This window comes from Dendrobates tinctorius, unplaced genomic scaffold (assembly GCF_039654945.1).
Source record: "Dendrobates tinctorius isolate UK_male_01 unplaced genomic scaffold, ASM3965494v1 ptg000060l, whole genome shotgun sequence".
Taxonomy (NCBI): domain Eukaryota; kingdom Metazoa; phylum Chordata; class Amphibia; order Anura; family Dendrobatidae; genus Dendrobates; species Dendrobates tinctorius.
In genome coordinates this window covers 8,716,518-8,730,228 of record NW_027361728.1, presented here as the reverse complement: position 1 = coordinate 8,730,228, position 13,711 = coordinate 8,716,518, and the positions used below count along the sequence as shown (strand labels likewise).

At 43.0% G+C, this 13,711-nt stretch overlaps 1 protein-coding gene across 1 annotated transcript in view; it reads left to right on the top strand.

The window, feature by feature from the left end:
* ATP13A4 (ATPase 13A4) overlaps positions 1–13,711 on the top strand; it is a 176,116-nt gene that overhangs the window by 106,417 nt on the left and 55,988 nt on the right. The window contains exons 13-19 of the mRNA XM_073578661.1: positions 867–928; positions 2,891–3,041; positions 4,831–4,911; positions 5,131–5,287; positions 6,100–6,217; positions 8,406–8,530; positions 11,563–11,726. Coding sequence (XP_073434762.1) covers positions 867–928; positions 2,891–3,041; positions 4,831–4,911; positions 5,131–5,287; positions 6,100–6,217; positions 8,406–8,530; positions 11,563–11,726 — 858 coding nt within the window. The remainder of the gene's footprint in view (positions 1–866; positions 929–2,890; positions 3,042–4,830; positions 4,912–5,130; positions 5,288–6,099; positions 6,218–8,405; positions 8,531–11,562; positions 11,727–13,711) is intronic.

Genomic DNA, 13,711 nt, shown 5'->3' with positions numbered 1-13,711 from the left:
ATGGACATTTCTTTTCTTAGACTAATTTTTGAGATTACAATTATGTTAAAGGGAATTTAATATGTTGGATAATGCTATTAACCTCCAGTATAAGGTTAATCGGCAGGCTAGTGGTGTTATAAAGGTGCCTTCCTGCTGTCCTGAAACTGGGGGGAAAATGAACTTCAGTCATCCTGAGAGCCGCTGACTATCAGTAGTACAGGCGTGCACTTTGACAGCTGGCTCGGCACTGATTCACTGCTGAGACGGCTGTCAGTCAAAATGCTGGGGTGTACTCACAGCCGGCGCTCACAGTGCTTATACTCCCCTGTAATAGGCAAGCAACCCATCCATCCTGCCTCCACATAGCCCTGCCAGTTCCTTCACTATTTCCTTCAGTCACTCTTTGCTGTTCTTATCGCCGGCGGTTCCTACCATGGTCACTCGTGGTCGAGGCAGTAATGTGAGACGTGACACGTCATTGACCACATGAGACCTAGAGCCAGAAGATCCAAAGAGCAAATAGTGACCAGAAATGGCTACCAGAGGGCCAGACAGGTGGGGAGCTGACGTAGGACAGGTAAGCATGAGCCTTTATTACTTCTTTACACCTTACCAGCTTTTGGATCGCTATGCTTTAGTTCTGGAGAGACCTTACAATATAATGATTGTCTTTCAAGGCCAATTTTAATTCAGACAAATTTTATCCAGACCAATTCATACTTGTCAGCTGATTCAATAGAATTTGCTCATCATGAATTTTGAGAAACTGGGTCATCTCTTATTTACATATTTGTGTATTGTACTGGTGACAATTAAGGAAAACCATAGTATATTTGTGCAGATCATTGATATAACATATGTGCCTGTGTCCCTATTCTTGATAGACTGGAACCTTAACAGAGGATGGCTTAGATCTTTGGGGAATTGTCCCTTCCACTGGATACCGGTAGGTGTGAAAATAAAACTGTCACCATGAACCTGACTTTGTGATGTCAGAGTGATCTAAAATGTTTAGTATTGTTAGGGAATCCATAAATTTGAAATTATGGGACAATTTTTTATTTCTGGCATCAGTTGGGCTGAAAAAGTTCCAGAGGCAAAATTCCAAGTTGCAGAAACATCGGACACCTTCTAATTGTTTCACTTGCTATAGTATTGTAGTATTTTTTTTAGCAATAAATATGTTCTTTAATGCCATTTTGCAACATAGATGAATTAGCTAAAATTACCAAAATTTAGCAATTTAAAGGGAATATGTCACCTCCTGAAATGCTATTTACTTGCAGATATTGTGGTAATCTGTAGGTAAATTCCATTTCTGGAGGTGAAACTTTACCTTTTAATGTCTCCACTTAAGCCCCCGTCACACACAGCGATCTCGCTAGATCGCTGCTGAGTCACAAGTTTTGTAACGCAACAGCGATCTCACCAGCGAGATCGCTGTGTGTGACACTTACCAGCGACCAGCCCCCCTACTGGGTATCGCTGATTGTGCTGGAATGGCCTGGACATTTTTTTGATTGTTGGTCTCCCGCTGGCCAGCACGCATCGCTGCGTGTGGCAGGCGGGAGACCAGCGATCTGGAACTGGTAACCAAGGTAAACATCGGGTTTCTAAGCACCGCGTGGCGCTTAGAAACCCGATGTGTACGTTAGATACCAGCGCGCTGGTGCAGGGAGCTGGTAACCAAGGTAAACATCGGGTTTCTAAGCGCCGCGTGGCGCTTAAAAAGCCGATGTTTACCTTGGTTACCAGCTCCAGCTCGCTGATCGCTGGTCTCCCGCCTGGTATCTTAACGTACACTGTGGGTAACTAAGCAACGTGCATCACTTGTTACCCATGTGTTGCTGTCCTGATCTCTGGTGAAGCTGCCTGACAAGTTCATATCATTGTCGGGATCGCTGGTGAGTCGCTTTGTGTGATGGGGCCCTTAGGCCCACTCTCTTATCTTAGTTTTACTTGCCAGAGGGTTGCCTTTTTCACCATCTGTACCTGCTTACATATTACAAGAGACCTCTTATTTCAATATGTGCATTGTGAGATATAATTTTGAAAAATAAGTGGATTCTAATGGTATATTGCTATCACAATTTGATAGAATTCCTTGAAATTTCAGCATCCATGATGTTTTCATTTTTGTCTCATTATATATGGTATGTTTGTCCTGATTTTGAACACACAGCTGGTACATGAGAACCTGTAGAGCATGTATAGACTTGTAGGGATTTAGTGCTTAGAAGGTTTTTCTCACTTTGAATGTTAGATATGTTTTGCATTAGTGTTTAAAGTCTTCAGTTTTAACACTATAAATATCATATAAAAAGCATAGTAAGAACAGACTGGGGATACCCATAGTAGGAAGAAGAAAAAAGAAAATTACTCCCATGTGAAAGTTTGCCTGGTTTGGACAGCCATGTCTTGTTACAAAAGTCACTGAAAGAAAAAAAAATATAGAGGTAGGGGGTAATACATAAGCAAAACTTGAAGCTCATGAGCCCCAATACCAAATCTCCAACAAGGCACCCAACTATTATAGGTCTCTTGCAGAAATGGTCTTCTCCTATGATCCAAAGGGACCTTTTAGACCACCCCAAGCTCCAAGGCCCAGGGACAGCCATAGTACCTATACCCAATTTTGAGATAACATGTGTCTCACTACTTTCGGAACAGTTAATGTCGCTGGTAACTCTGCTCAGTGATTCCCCATCACTATGCTTGCAACAAAATTAAGCTGTACATGGTTCCTATTGAGATCAGCTGTCTTGTAAAATGCTTACCCTCTGGACACCGAGTAATCCCTTTCATTTTAAAACCTTGTATATGGTCCACCACCATCTCCCTGTTTAGGAAGCATCTTCTATGGCATGGTTTAGTAATGTTAATTCTTTATTCCTGTGCTTAACTTTAGATTTCAGGATATTATGACGGTCACAAGCGGCTCATCACTTTCCTGGGGGCCTCTGTTGGGGTCTATGGCTTCATGCCATTCATTGATTGTTTTAGATGGGAGCATACAGGGAGATCCATTGGACTTGAAAATGTTTGAGTTCACTTGTTGGGTAAGTTCTTCTACACTGGGTGTAGAATTGTTAGGCAAATGAGTATTTTGATCAAATCATCCTTTTTATACATGTTGTCCTACTCCAAGCTGTATAGGCTTGAAAGCCAACTGCCAATTATGTAAATCAGGTGATTTGCATCTCTGTAATGAGTAGGGGTGTGGCCTAATGACATCAACACCCTATATAAGGTGTGCTTAATTATTAGGCAACTCCCTTTCCTTTGGCAAAATGGGTCCGAAGAAAGATTTGACGGACTTTGAAAAGCCAAAAATTGTGAGATGTCTTGCAGAGGGATGCAGCAGTCTTGAAATTGCCAAACTTTTGAATTGTGATTACCGAACAATCAAGCGTTTCATGGCAAATATCCTACAGGGTCGCAAGAAGCGTGTTGATAAAAAAAAAAAGGTGCAAAATAACTGCCCATGAATTGAGGAAAATCAAGCGTGAAGCTGCCAAGATGCCATTTGCCACCAGTTTTGCCATATTTCAGAGCTGCAACGTTACTGGAGTATCAAAAAGCTCAAGGTGTGCCATACTCAGGGACATGGCCAAGCTAAGGAAGGCTGAAAAACGACCACCTTTCAACAAGAAACATCAGATAAAACGTCAAGACTGGGCCAAGAAATATCTTAAGACTGATTTTTCTAAGGTTTTATGGACTGATGAAATGATAGTGACTCTTGATTGGCCAGATGGATGGGCCCAAGGCTGGATCAGTAAAGGGCAGAGAGCTCCACTCCGACTCAGCAAGGTGGAGGTGGGGTACTGGTATGGGCTGGTATCATCAAAGATGAACTTGTGGGACCTTTTCGGGTTGAGGATGGAGTGAAGTTCAACTCCCAGACCTACTGGCAGTTTCTGGAAGACACCTTCTTCAAGCAGTGGTACAGGAAGAAGTCGGTATCGTTCAAGAAAAACATGATTTTCCTGCAGGACAATGCTCCATCACATGCATCCAAATACTCCACAGCGTGGCTGTCCAGTAAAGGTCTAAAAGAAGAAAAAATAATGACATGGCCCCCTTGTTCACCTGATCTGAACCCCATAGAGTTCCTGTGGTCCCTCATAAAATGTGAGCTCTACAGGGAGTGAAAACTTTACACCTCTGGTAACAGTGTCTGGGAGGCTGTGGTGTCTGCAGCACGCAATGTTGATCGTAAACAGATCAAGCAACTGACAGAATGTATGGATGGAAGGCTTTTGAGTGTCATCGTAAAGAAAGGTGGCTATATTGGTCACTGATTTTTTTTTTTTTGTTTTGTTTTTGAATGTCAGAAATGTTTATTTCTAAATTTTGTGTTGCTCTATTGGTTTACCTGGTGAAAATAAACAAGTGAGATGGGTATATATTTGGTTTTTATTATGTTGCCCAATAAATCTGCGCAGTAATAGTTACTTGCACAAAAAGATATCCTCCTAGGCCAAATCTAAAAAAAACCCACTCCAATTTCCAAAAATATTAAGCTTTGATATCTATGAGTCTTTTGGGTTGATTGAGAACATAGTTGTTATTCAATAATAAAAAGAATCCTCTCAAATACAACTTGCCTAATTATTCTGGACACGGTGTAAGTCCTATTACATGATTAGTAGTAATATGTGAGATGATGTGCTGCAGCAGCAGCATTGATCTGAACCTGGTTGTATAATAATAATATAACACCGAAAATGATCTGTAACCTTCTATGGACAATTTGATTATTGCACTTTTAACAAAGTTTAGAATCTAAATAAATATTTTTTCCTAATTGTATTCTAATTTATGCTATATTTTTTTTTTATTTAGGAGATTGAAGCAGCACCAGTTGAACAATGTGACGAGTCTATGGAATCCATGACTGTGAAGCCAGGTCCTGATGCAAATAAGGTAAAATATATTTTGAGATGGACATCACTAGTAGTTCTTTTCTGCTGTTGTTGGCAACAGATCCAGAGCTTTAGTTATGCTACATAATCCTGGTTTATGAATAATCCTAACCCTAGGGTAAAATGTTTGCTCAGTGATTTAAATAACATGACTTATGACTTATAGTATTAAGCTTGAAAATACATGTCTTTTAATAACTGCCTAATTCTTTACTATTAGGTCAATGTTGAAGGTATCGTCATCCTGCAACAATTTCCATTCTCCTCTGGCCTGCAACGCATGTCTGTGATCACCCAGATCCTCAATGGTGACGAATATGCTGTCTACATGAAAGGAGCTCCGGAGATGGTGGCCTCATTTTGTAAACCAGACACAAGTTAGTAGTACGTCACAAATAAGAAATTTGTCTAAGAAGAACATTAGTCAAGCTAAGGTATATTTTTAAAGAGGGCATATCACTTCTTACCAACCATGAGACACATTCATGCAGTACTGATTAGTGAGCACAGACTGGAGAGGGCCCCTATGCAAGAACAGTACATTTGATCCTTAGTGTTTCTTCTTGCTGCTTTGCCGGTTGAAGTGGGCCTCATTTTATAAACCAGACACAAGTTAGTAGTACGTCACAAATAAGAAATTTGGCTAAGAACTTTAGTCAAGCTAAGGTATGTTTTTAAAGAGGGCATATAACTTCTTACCAACCATGAGACACATTCATGCGGTACTGATTAGTGAGCACAGACTGGAGAGGGCCCCTATGCAAGAACAGTACATTTGATCCTTAATGTTTCTTCTTGCTGCTTCGCCAGTTGAAGTGGGCCCCTTTATCTCTTGGACTGGGAATGACCCTATAATTGGCATGCAAAATTATTTAAATGTTTCTACACAAAGGGGGAAGGAATAAATTAGAAAGTGACTGCTCAACTATTTTAAAATCTAATGCTTGCTGCTTGTAAAGATTTGTTTCCCCAAAAGTGTGCCTTCATTTTAATACACACTAGAATATTGGGGGTAGCTGGGGAGTCAAGGACAACTCTTTGTGGCCACTTTGTAGATGCCCTTGTTTAAACTACTCATATTTGATATTTGGTAACCATCTGCTATTCTTTGAGGTGCAAAGTAGTGATTTTTTTTTTTAAATCTTTTTTTAATATTACTTTATTCATTCATTTTTTTTTAACCAAATAGTTCCTCTCAACTTCTCTGAGGAGCTGGAGCTATACACTAAGCAAGGATTCCGCGTTATTGGGCTGGCATACAAAACATTAGACAGAAGTGAAAAGCTAAACATCAAAGCTTTAAAGCGGTAAGATCATTTTTATCAATCATGCCACAAATAAAACATTTATAGTTTGTGTTTCTGAATTCTGATCCAAACCCAGACTTAATAGATCTTATATTCTGATGCTGATAGCCTAAAGGCTGTGAAATATTCTGTTATCCAGACCGATACAGTCAGCCAACACTATGTGAGAAACTACGTCTGCGCAGTGAAGGAATTTCTTTTCTATCATACCTGTTCTATTTGCCTGAAATTTGTTGTTTGGTGCAAACACTTGGATTTCTGCAAGCTACATTTTTGTATATGGGAATGTTGCAGAAATGTCTTCAACAAAACTGCTACATGTGAATATATCCTGAATCCAAGGAAAAAAATGTAATTAAAGGGTTATTCCCATCTTCATACCTATTGAGCTTGTAGGTACTGGTTTAATGCTGGCCGAATTGTTAGAGCCCTTTGTTATCTCCTAATCTCAGACAGCTTCAATCTATACAGGAGCAGTGGTCGGCCTCCTACACAATGAGCTGTAAAAGTGCTAATATCTCAAGAATAACTGCAAATTTCAATAAGCAGTTTTTGCTTTTAAAGGGAATCTGTCACCTATTTTTTTTCATATAAGATGCGGCCACCGCCATCAGGGGCTTATCTACAACATTACAGAATGATGTATATAAGCCCCCAATGTAACCTGAAAGAGAAGAAAAACGAGCTATATTATACTCACCCAGGGGCGGTCCGGGTCCGGTTAGGGGCCGAAGGGTGTCGCGGTCCGGTCCGGCGCCTCCCATTTTCTAGCGATGACGTCTTCTTCTTTGCTTCCCCTCGCGGCTCTGGTTCAGGTGCACTGCTCTGCCCTGTTGAGGGCAGAACAGAGTACTGCAGTGCGCAGGCGCTGGACCTCTTCCGGCGCCTACGCACTGCAGTACTCTGCTCTGCCCTCAACAGGGCAGAGCACTGCGCCGCAAAGGGAAGGAAAGAAGTGGACGTCATCACTAGAAGATGGGAGGCACCGGACTGCGACACCTCCGGACCCGAACCGGACCCGGACCGCCCCTGGGTGAGTATATCACTCGTTTTTCTTCTCTTTCATGTTACATCAGGGGCTTATCTACAGCATTCTGTAATGCTGTAGATAAGCCCCTGATGGCGGTGGCCGCACCTTTAAAAGTTCTAACCAGCAAAACCCCTGTATGAAGATGGAAACAACCTTGTTAAGTTTTTATTTGCATAAACTTTTAGGTTTTCAATATTGGTTCATTAAAGAAAAGGAGCAAAATTAGGGATTTTTTCTGCTTTCCTGATTTTCTGACCCTTAGACTTAGGCCTGCTGAACATAATTTTAGAAAGACTATCCGACAACCTCCTAATGTGTACCGTGTGTCTAGACTCCCTAGTCAGATAAATACCTGTTGCCTCATTCCTTCTGAAATTCGCACCCAATCCTTTTGTTTTCCAAGCCACCTGCACACTCAACCAAGCTGAGGGTGCTTATGTGTGGGGAGCAGAATGGAAAGAATAGCTGATGGCTGAACTGAGCATGCATATGTACGGGAGGTTATTAGGAATAGATAAAGTATATAGCAAGCTATATTCTTGCCATTTGTTATGCTGACCTAAAAAATTAAAAGTAGAGCAGTCTAGTGATGAGCGATCGTGCTTGGATAAGTTTCTATCCAAGCATGCTCTGCTGCTAACCAAGTGCCTTCGACAAGCTTGAATAATATATTCGAGTCCTCGCGGTTGCATGACTCGTAGCTGTCCGACAGCCGCAACACATGCAGTGATTTCCTAACAAACAGACAATACCTGCATGTTTTGCGGATGTTGAACAGCTGCAAGACATGAAGGCATGGGGACTTGAACATATTTTTCAAGCACGCCAGAGACACTCAGCACACAAGCATTCTCGGATGATACATTATCCGAGCGTTCATCACAATAAGGCATCAAATGAATATGGAGGGATTCTTTAAAAACAAGAAGGGCAGCATGTTCGTTTATTACAGTTCCTCAAGACAAAGATAGGTAAATCTTTTTTAATTTCTGTTATTTACCCTTCTGGACTGGTCACTTTATAAAGTTAAATTGTGTTTTTCAAATTGTCCTGTGTTCTCTTGTACATGCTCTATGTAGCACAATGATGTTATTTCTTATTTGTATCAAATCTAGCTCACTTTTTTGAATATCATCTAACAAACTTACCTTTTGTAAGGGATGAAGTGGAATGTAACCTGTCTTTCCTTGGCCTTCTTGTGATGGAAAATCGCCTTAAATTGGAAACTAGACCAGTGTTAAAGGAACTATCTAATGCCAGGGTCAGAACGGTCATGATTACAGGTATGATTCTACATCATTCTGAAAGCAAAATATGTCTCTTTCCAAGATTTGCCAGTATGGGATAATATCTAAACCAACAACTCAAGCTGGAAAGGGTAGTTTTTTTGTTTTTTTTATTAAATAAATTGAACATTGAGACCATGACTAGTTTATTTAAGAGGACCTTTCACCCAGTTTTTCATGTTGAACTGGACATAGGATGTAATAGTGGCTAAAGAGTGGAATAAATCTTTTTTTTTATTTTGCCTCTCCATTGCAGAGATATTAGCAATCAAAGTATTTGGCACCTAATAAGTCCAAGTGGAAGTTATTTCCTGAACTAACTTCCTGTATGAGTCAATGTGTGGGAAGGGACAGTGCAGTTGAGTTTAGCTGTGTCACATTACAAACCCTTCTATCAGCTCTCCTACTCCCATAGCACTGTCAGCTCTGCTGTTCTGCCTGCTCTCTACACTGCCTGTCCAGAGATGAGAGTTCAAAGTGTCAGTACTTACACTTATGTGTGTTGTGTTCAACTTGTGGTTGCTCTGCAGTGAGATTGTATTCCCTGTCTGAGGGCACCGCGAGCGTGATAAAGTTCTCCTGCTCGCGGTGCCATCAGACAGACCCTGTGAGTTCACAGCCAATGAATCCAATTCACCTATGTGACGTTAGCACGAAATGTTAGGGATACGCCTTTTCTGGGGAGGCTGAAAGCTGATGTTTTTAGCCTGAGGGGCCAGTATCCATGGCCCCTTCCTAGGCTATTAATATCAGCCTGCAGCTGTCTGCATAGCCTTTGCTGGTTATTAAATATAGGGGGACCCTACATCATTTTTTTAGGGTCCCCTATTTTAATAGCCAGTAAAGGCTAAGTATACAGTTGTCAGCTGATATTAAAAGTCTATAAACATCTGCCCCCAGCCATTGGCTTTCCATCTGCTGATTGCAAAAATTGCTCGTGAGCCCACGCCATTTTTTTCACGAAAATAATCTTTTATTAATTAATACATGTACAGTAAGCTGCACACACACTGTACTAATTGTATTTGTCACAGTCCTCTATATATCTACCTATTCTATTTATATTTACTGTATGAATGTAATCCATCTCTTCTATCCTGTCAGCTCCTGCTGTGATTTTACAGTACACGGCAAATGAATTGCCAGCTTTTCTTCTATCTATCTATGTAATATATACATATACATATGTGTGTGTCACTGACATCTATGTATGTATCTATGTATTCTATCTGTATATATCCTATTCTAACCTGTCACTCTGTGATTTTACTGTATGCGGGAGATGAATTGCTGGCTTTTCAAAGGACATTGGTGTGTAAAAATTGGGCAGCACTCGCATCGTCCGAGTGCTGTGCGATTTTTTTTTTTTTTTTAATCACACTCATAGGCTTGCATTGGCGAGTCTCAGATGATATACGTGTACAATCGCAGCATGCTCCGATTTTACACACGTGGGTCGCCCTCCCAGGGCTGTGGGGTACTCAGTACCAGGCCGGTGTCGGCGGGATGTGTCACAGCAGCGGTGGTCTGGTCCGTGACCCTGGGCGCCCAATTAATGGGGGAAATTGAATGGTAGAATGTAGTGAATGGAATAGTTCGTGACGCCACCTGTGGTGTTCGGCAAGTGAGATGTTAGGCCGACGCTGCATGCAGATCCTCTGGGGATGGTGGTATGTTGCAGCCAAGATGGTGAAGCTCCCCACAGGTGGAGCTGTAGCCCCAGAACAGTTGATGTAGGGATAGAGGAGAGGCACAAGCGGTGTAGAAGCTGGTACCAAGATGCGGTGCTGGGTGCGTTGGCGCAATAATGAATGGAGGACACCAGGGTTTGTAGTTCCAAAGCTTTACTCACAGTCTGTAGTACACACAGGTGCCTGCCTCCGTGCCGTGTCCTCCGGGTCAAGGACTCAGTCAACCTCCAGGCAAGATGGAATGCTCCCTTCCAATGCTCTGCCAACATGTACCTTTCTGAACGTCTCCTCTTATAGTGCCTTTAAGTGTGAAGATCTCCTAGTACTGAGTTACACTGGAGTTCCTCCTGACAGATGTTCCCAAGAACTCTACTTGTACAGCAGACAGATGTAGCCTGCTTCGGGGACTCCTTACTCCTGAGTCCTGGCTCACTATCCAAGTTGCTGTTGTGCTCCAAGTCTTAGATGGGAGTAGTGCATTTACAGCCCACTACTCCACCGGTGTCTGCTGCAGAACCATTAGTGTCCATACAACCTCGGGGACCGGGCCCCGGCCTTGCGCTTAGAACTTCTACGCAGGGTTCTCTCCTAACCCACGTCCTCTGTTCCCTTTTACTCCTTCATTCCGTACTAATCTCTCTCTCTTATGGAAGATCAGGTTTCAGTTCAATTTCTTTCTTCTTCTTTCCGTTCCCGTGCCAGCAGACCCAGGTCACTGAGGTCTGCTGCATCACCTCCTTCCTCCATCCCTCTCTCAGGGATCTTCTTTCCTCACTCCTCTCTGAGTGGCTTCCTCTCTCAGACTGACCTGTAATCCTAAACATTCCCGCTCTTTTATGTAGTCTCTACTCCACCTGCCTCCCAGCACATTTAGTGTTCCAAGCAGGGAACCACCAAAGGTGCTCTGCTACTCTCTAAGCAAGGAGCCGCAATGTGGCTTTGCTGAACTACTCTGTAGTGTGGGGTGCGAGTGTTGGAGCGTGGTCAGGAGCCTCCAACTTACCTGGATGGTGGGGCACCACACCTCAGGAGGAGGTGCAGTACCTCTGTGGCGACTGAGCCTCAGGGGCGCCACATACACGCCGAATACGGCAGAGAAAATAAATGGTGATGTGAGCTGCCCCATACATTAACACTGGTCCAAGTGTGACGCAGGTCTATAATGAAAATACTGCTATATAGCTGAAGACCATAATGTGTTTAAGGCAATTATTACATTTTTTTTAGCTTTCTTATATATGTTACTTACGGTACTTATCTACAATATGGTCATACTAGGTTATAATTTTTTGATTTTGTAAGATACATATGTTCAATCATGTAATGTTTCTACTTCAGGTGACAATCTGCAGACTGCTGTAACTGTAGCTAAAAACTCTGGAATGATAAATGAACAGAGCAATGTGATCATGGTAGAAGCCAAGGGACCCACTGACTCCAGTTTGGCTTCAATTACATGGACTGTTGTACAGGGTGTGAAGCGAAAAAGTTTTGAAGAAGTGGTGAGTGGCTTGTTGATACAGATAGATTGATGCAGATCTTTGATTTTTCTGATTTCATATACTAACCCATATATTGTTGAGATAGGCACAATTACAACAATGTATGTGAAAATACCACTTGATTTTTTTCCTCTGCCTCATTGGGGGACACAGGACCATGGGTGTTATGCTGCTACCACTAGGAGGACACTAAGTGAAAAACAGAAGAGTTAACTCCTCCTCTACAGTATACACCCGCCCACTGGCTGAGATTGAACCAGCTCTTGCTTAGTGTCTGTAGGAGGCACTTGGGTCTGGTTTTCAGACCCCAACATTTTTGTTTTCAATTTTTTATTTTTTTCTGTAAATTTTTATTTTTTAGTTAACGCAGTGAAGAAGGTGACGAACCCTTTCAAGGGGCCGTTCTCCCCCGAACCATCAACAGGCGAGAACGCGGAGTTTAGTACCCTGTACCCTCTCCTTCAATGACTGGGCATGCCTGGCCTCATTTGGGGTGACGCTTCCTACCTGGTCGCAATCTCCCCACAACTACAAAGGGCGAGCGCATGGAGTGTCACATTCAGGTTCCTTCTCCTGGGCCCAAAACCTAACAACAATGGATGGACAAAGGGTCCTCTCCATCCCCCTATCTGTAGGGAGGATTGATTGATTCAGATTCATTCAAGAGCAGCACATTCTCGGTTCTGCTGCATCATCGCCCTACAGCTCCACTGCGCCAGGCACAAGGAGGATCTTCTCCATCCCCCTATCTATAGAGAGGATGGATTGAGGCAGATACCTTTAAGAGTAATCCCGGCTCTGCTGCATCGTCTTCTGTGAGTATGGTGGGCTGACAGCGCGTCTTTCTACTGAGCCATCCGCGACAGAAGCAGCGAGTTCTTGTTTCAGGGGGTGGGAGTGCTGGTCCAGTGCCAGCGGCGGCCATTGTTGTGTCCCGTCGCGCCCCCCCCGCCGTCGCCGCCACACATCGCCGGCAGGCTGCAAAAATTCAGCTCCCGCCTTTTCAACCGGACTAGGCCCAAATTTGCATGATGCCGCCCACCGCAAGGCCGCCGCCAACGCTCCTGGCGCTTTTCGTTCTAAACGAGAAGCGCCATCCTAATTTCGGGGGCCATGACGTCTTCTCTTATGTGGCCTGATATCTGTCACCTGCAGGGGGCACAGCGCCGAGTGCTAGCACCACTGCTATAACGCTGGATACGAAGAGCCTCTCCCCTAGGGACAGGACTAATCGGAACTGCACACAGGAGTGGATAAGCTGTATTGAGCCTTGGAAGGAGAGTTTAACCCCCTCTTTCTTCTTTAACCCGATAGAGTTCTGTGTCTCAATATAAGGAGTCCAATGAGAGCAGGCATGAGGTTTTCCACCTCATGTGCCATTTGCAATACGGCCTTGCCCCGGGCTCACAATGTTCCATTATGCGCGGATTGTGACCCATGATGTGCCCAGAAACCACCCGCGGCTGCCACTGACCACACTGAGTCTAGTCCCCCTGAGTGGGCTGCTTCCCTGTCACACAAAAGTAATAGACTCTCCCCGGGGGTCTTCTTTAAAGGGAAGGTGCCATCCAAAATTTTTTTTTCAGCAATTGAAAAAATAAGAAGAATTAATGTTTACATTTTCTTAAAAAATATTATCATGTTTTTAATTTTGTAAAATATGAAAAATAATTTTAAAAAGTTTGGCATTTCCACTTGTTAACACTAGGGAGAGCAGCTACTGAAATTTGGCACAAAAACCTAGTGTACAACTAGCTCACATTACTGCACTGCAGTAATTATGGGCAGAATCTGCTGACATGGGTGTGATGTCACTCCTCTCCTCCCCTTCTGGGTGTTTGCTAAGGGAAAAGAGGATGACATCTAGGAACACAGTGAGCAGCCATTTTGATGGGGCCTGCAAAGTTACTGACTGTCTTTGCATGCAAAGTCTGGATCAGAACAGGTCATCAATCAGCAGAAATGTTTCCTGGATTTCTGTGGAG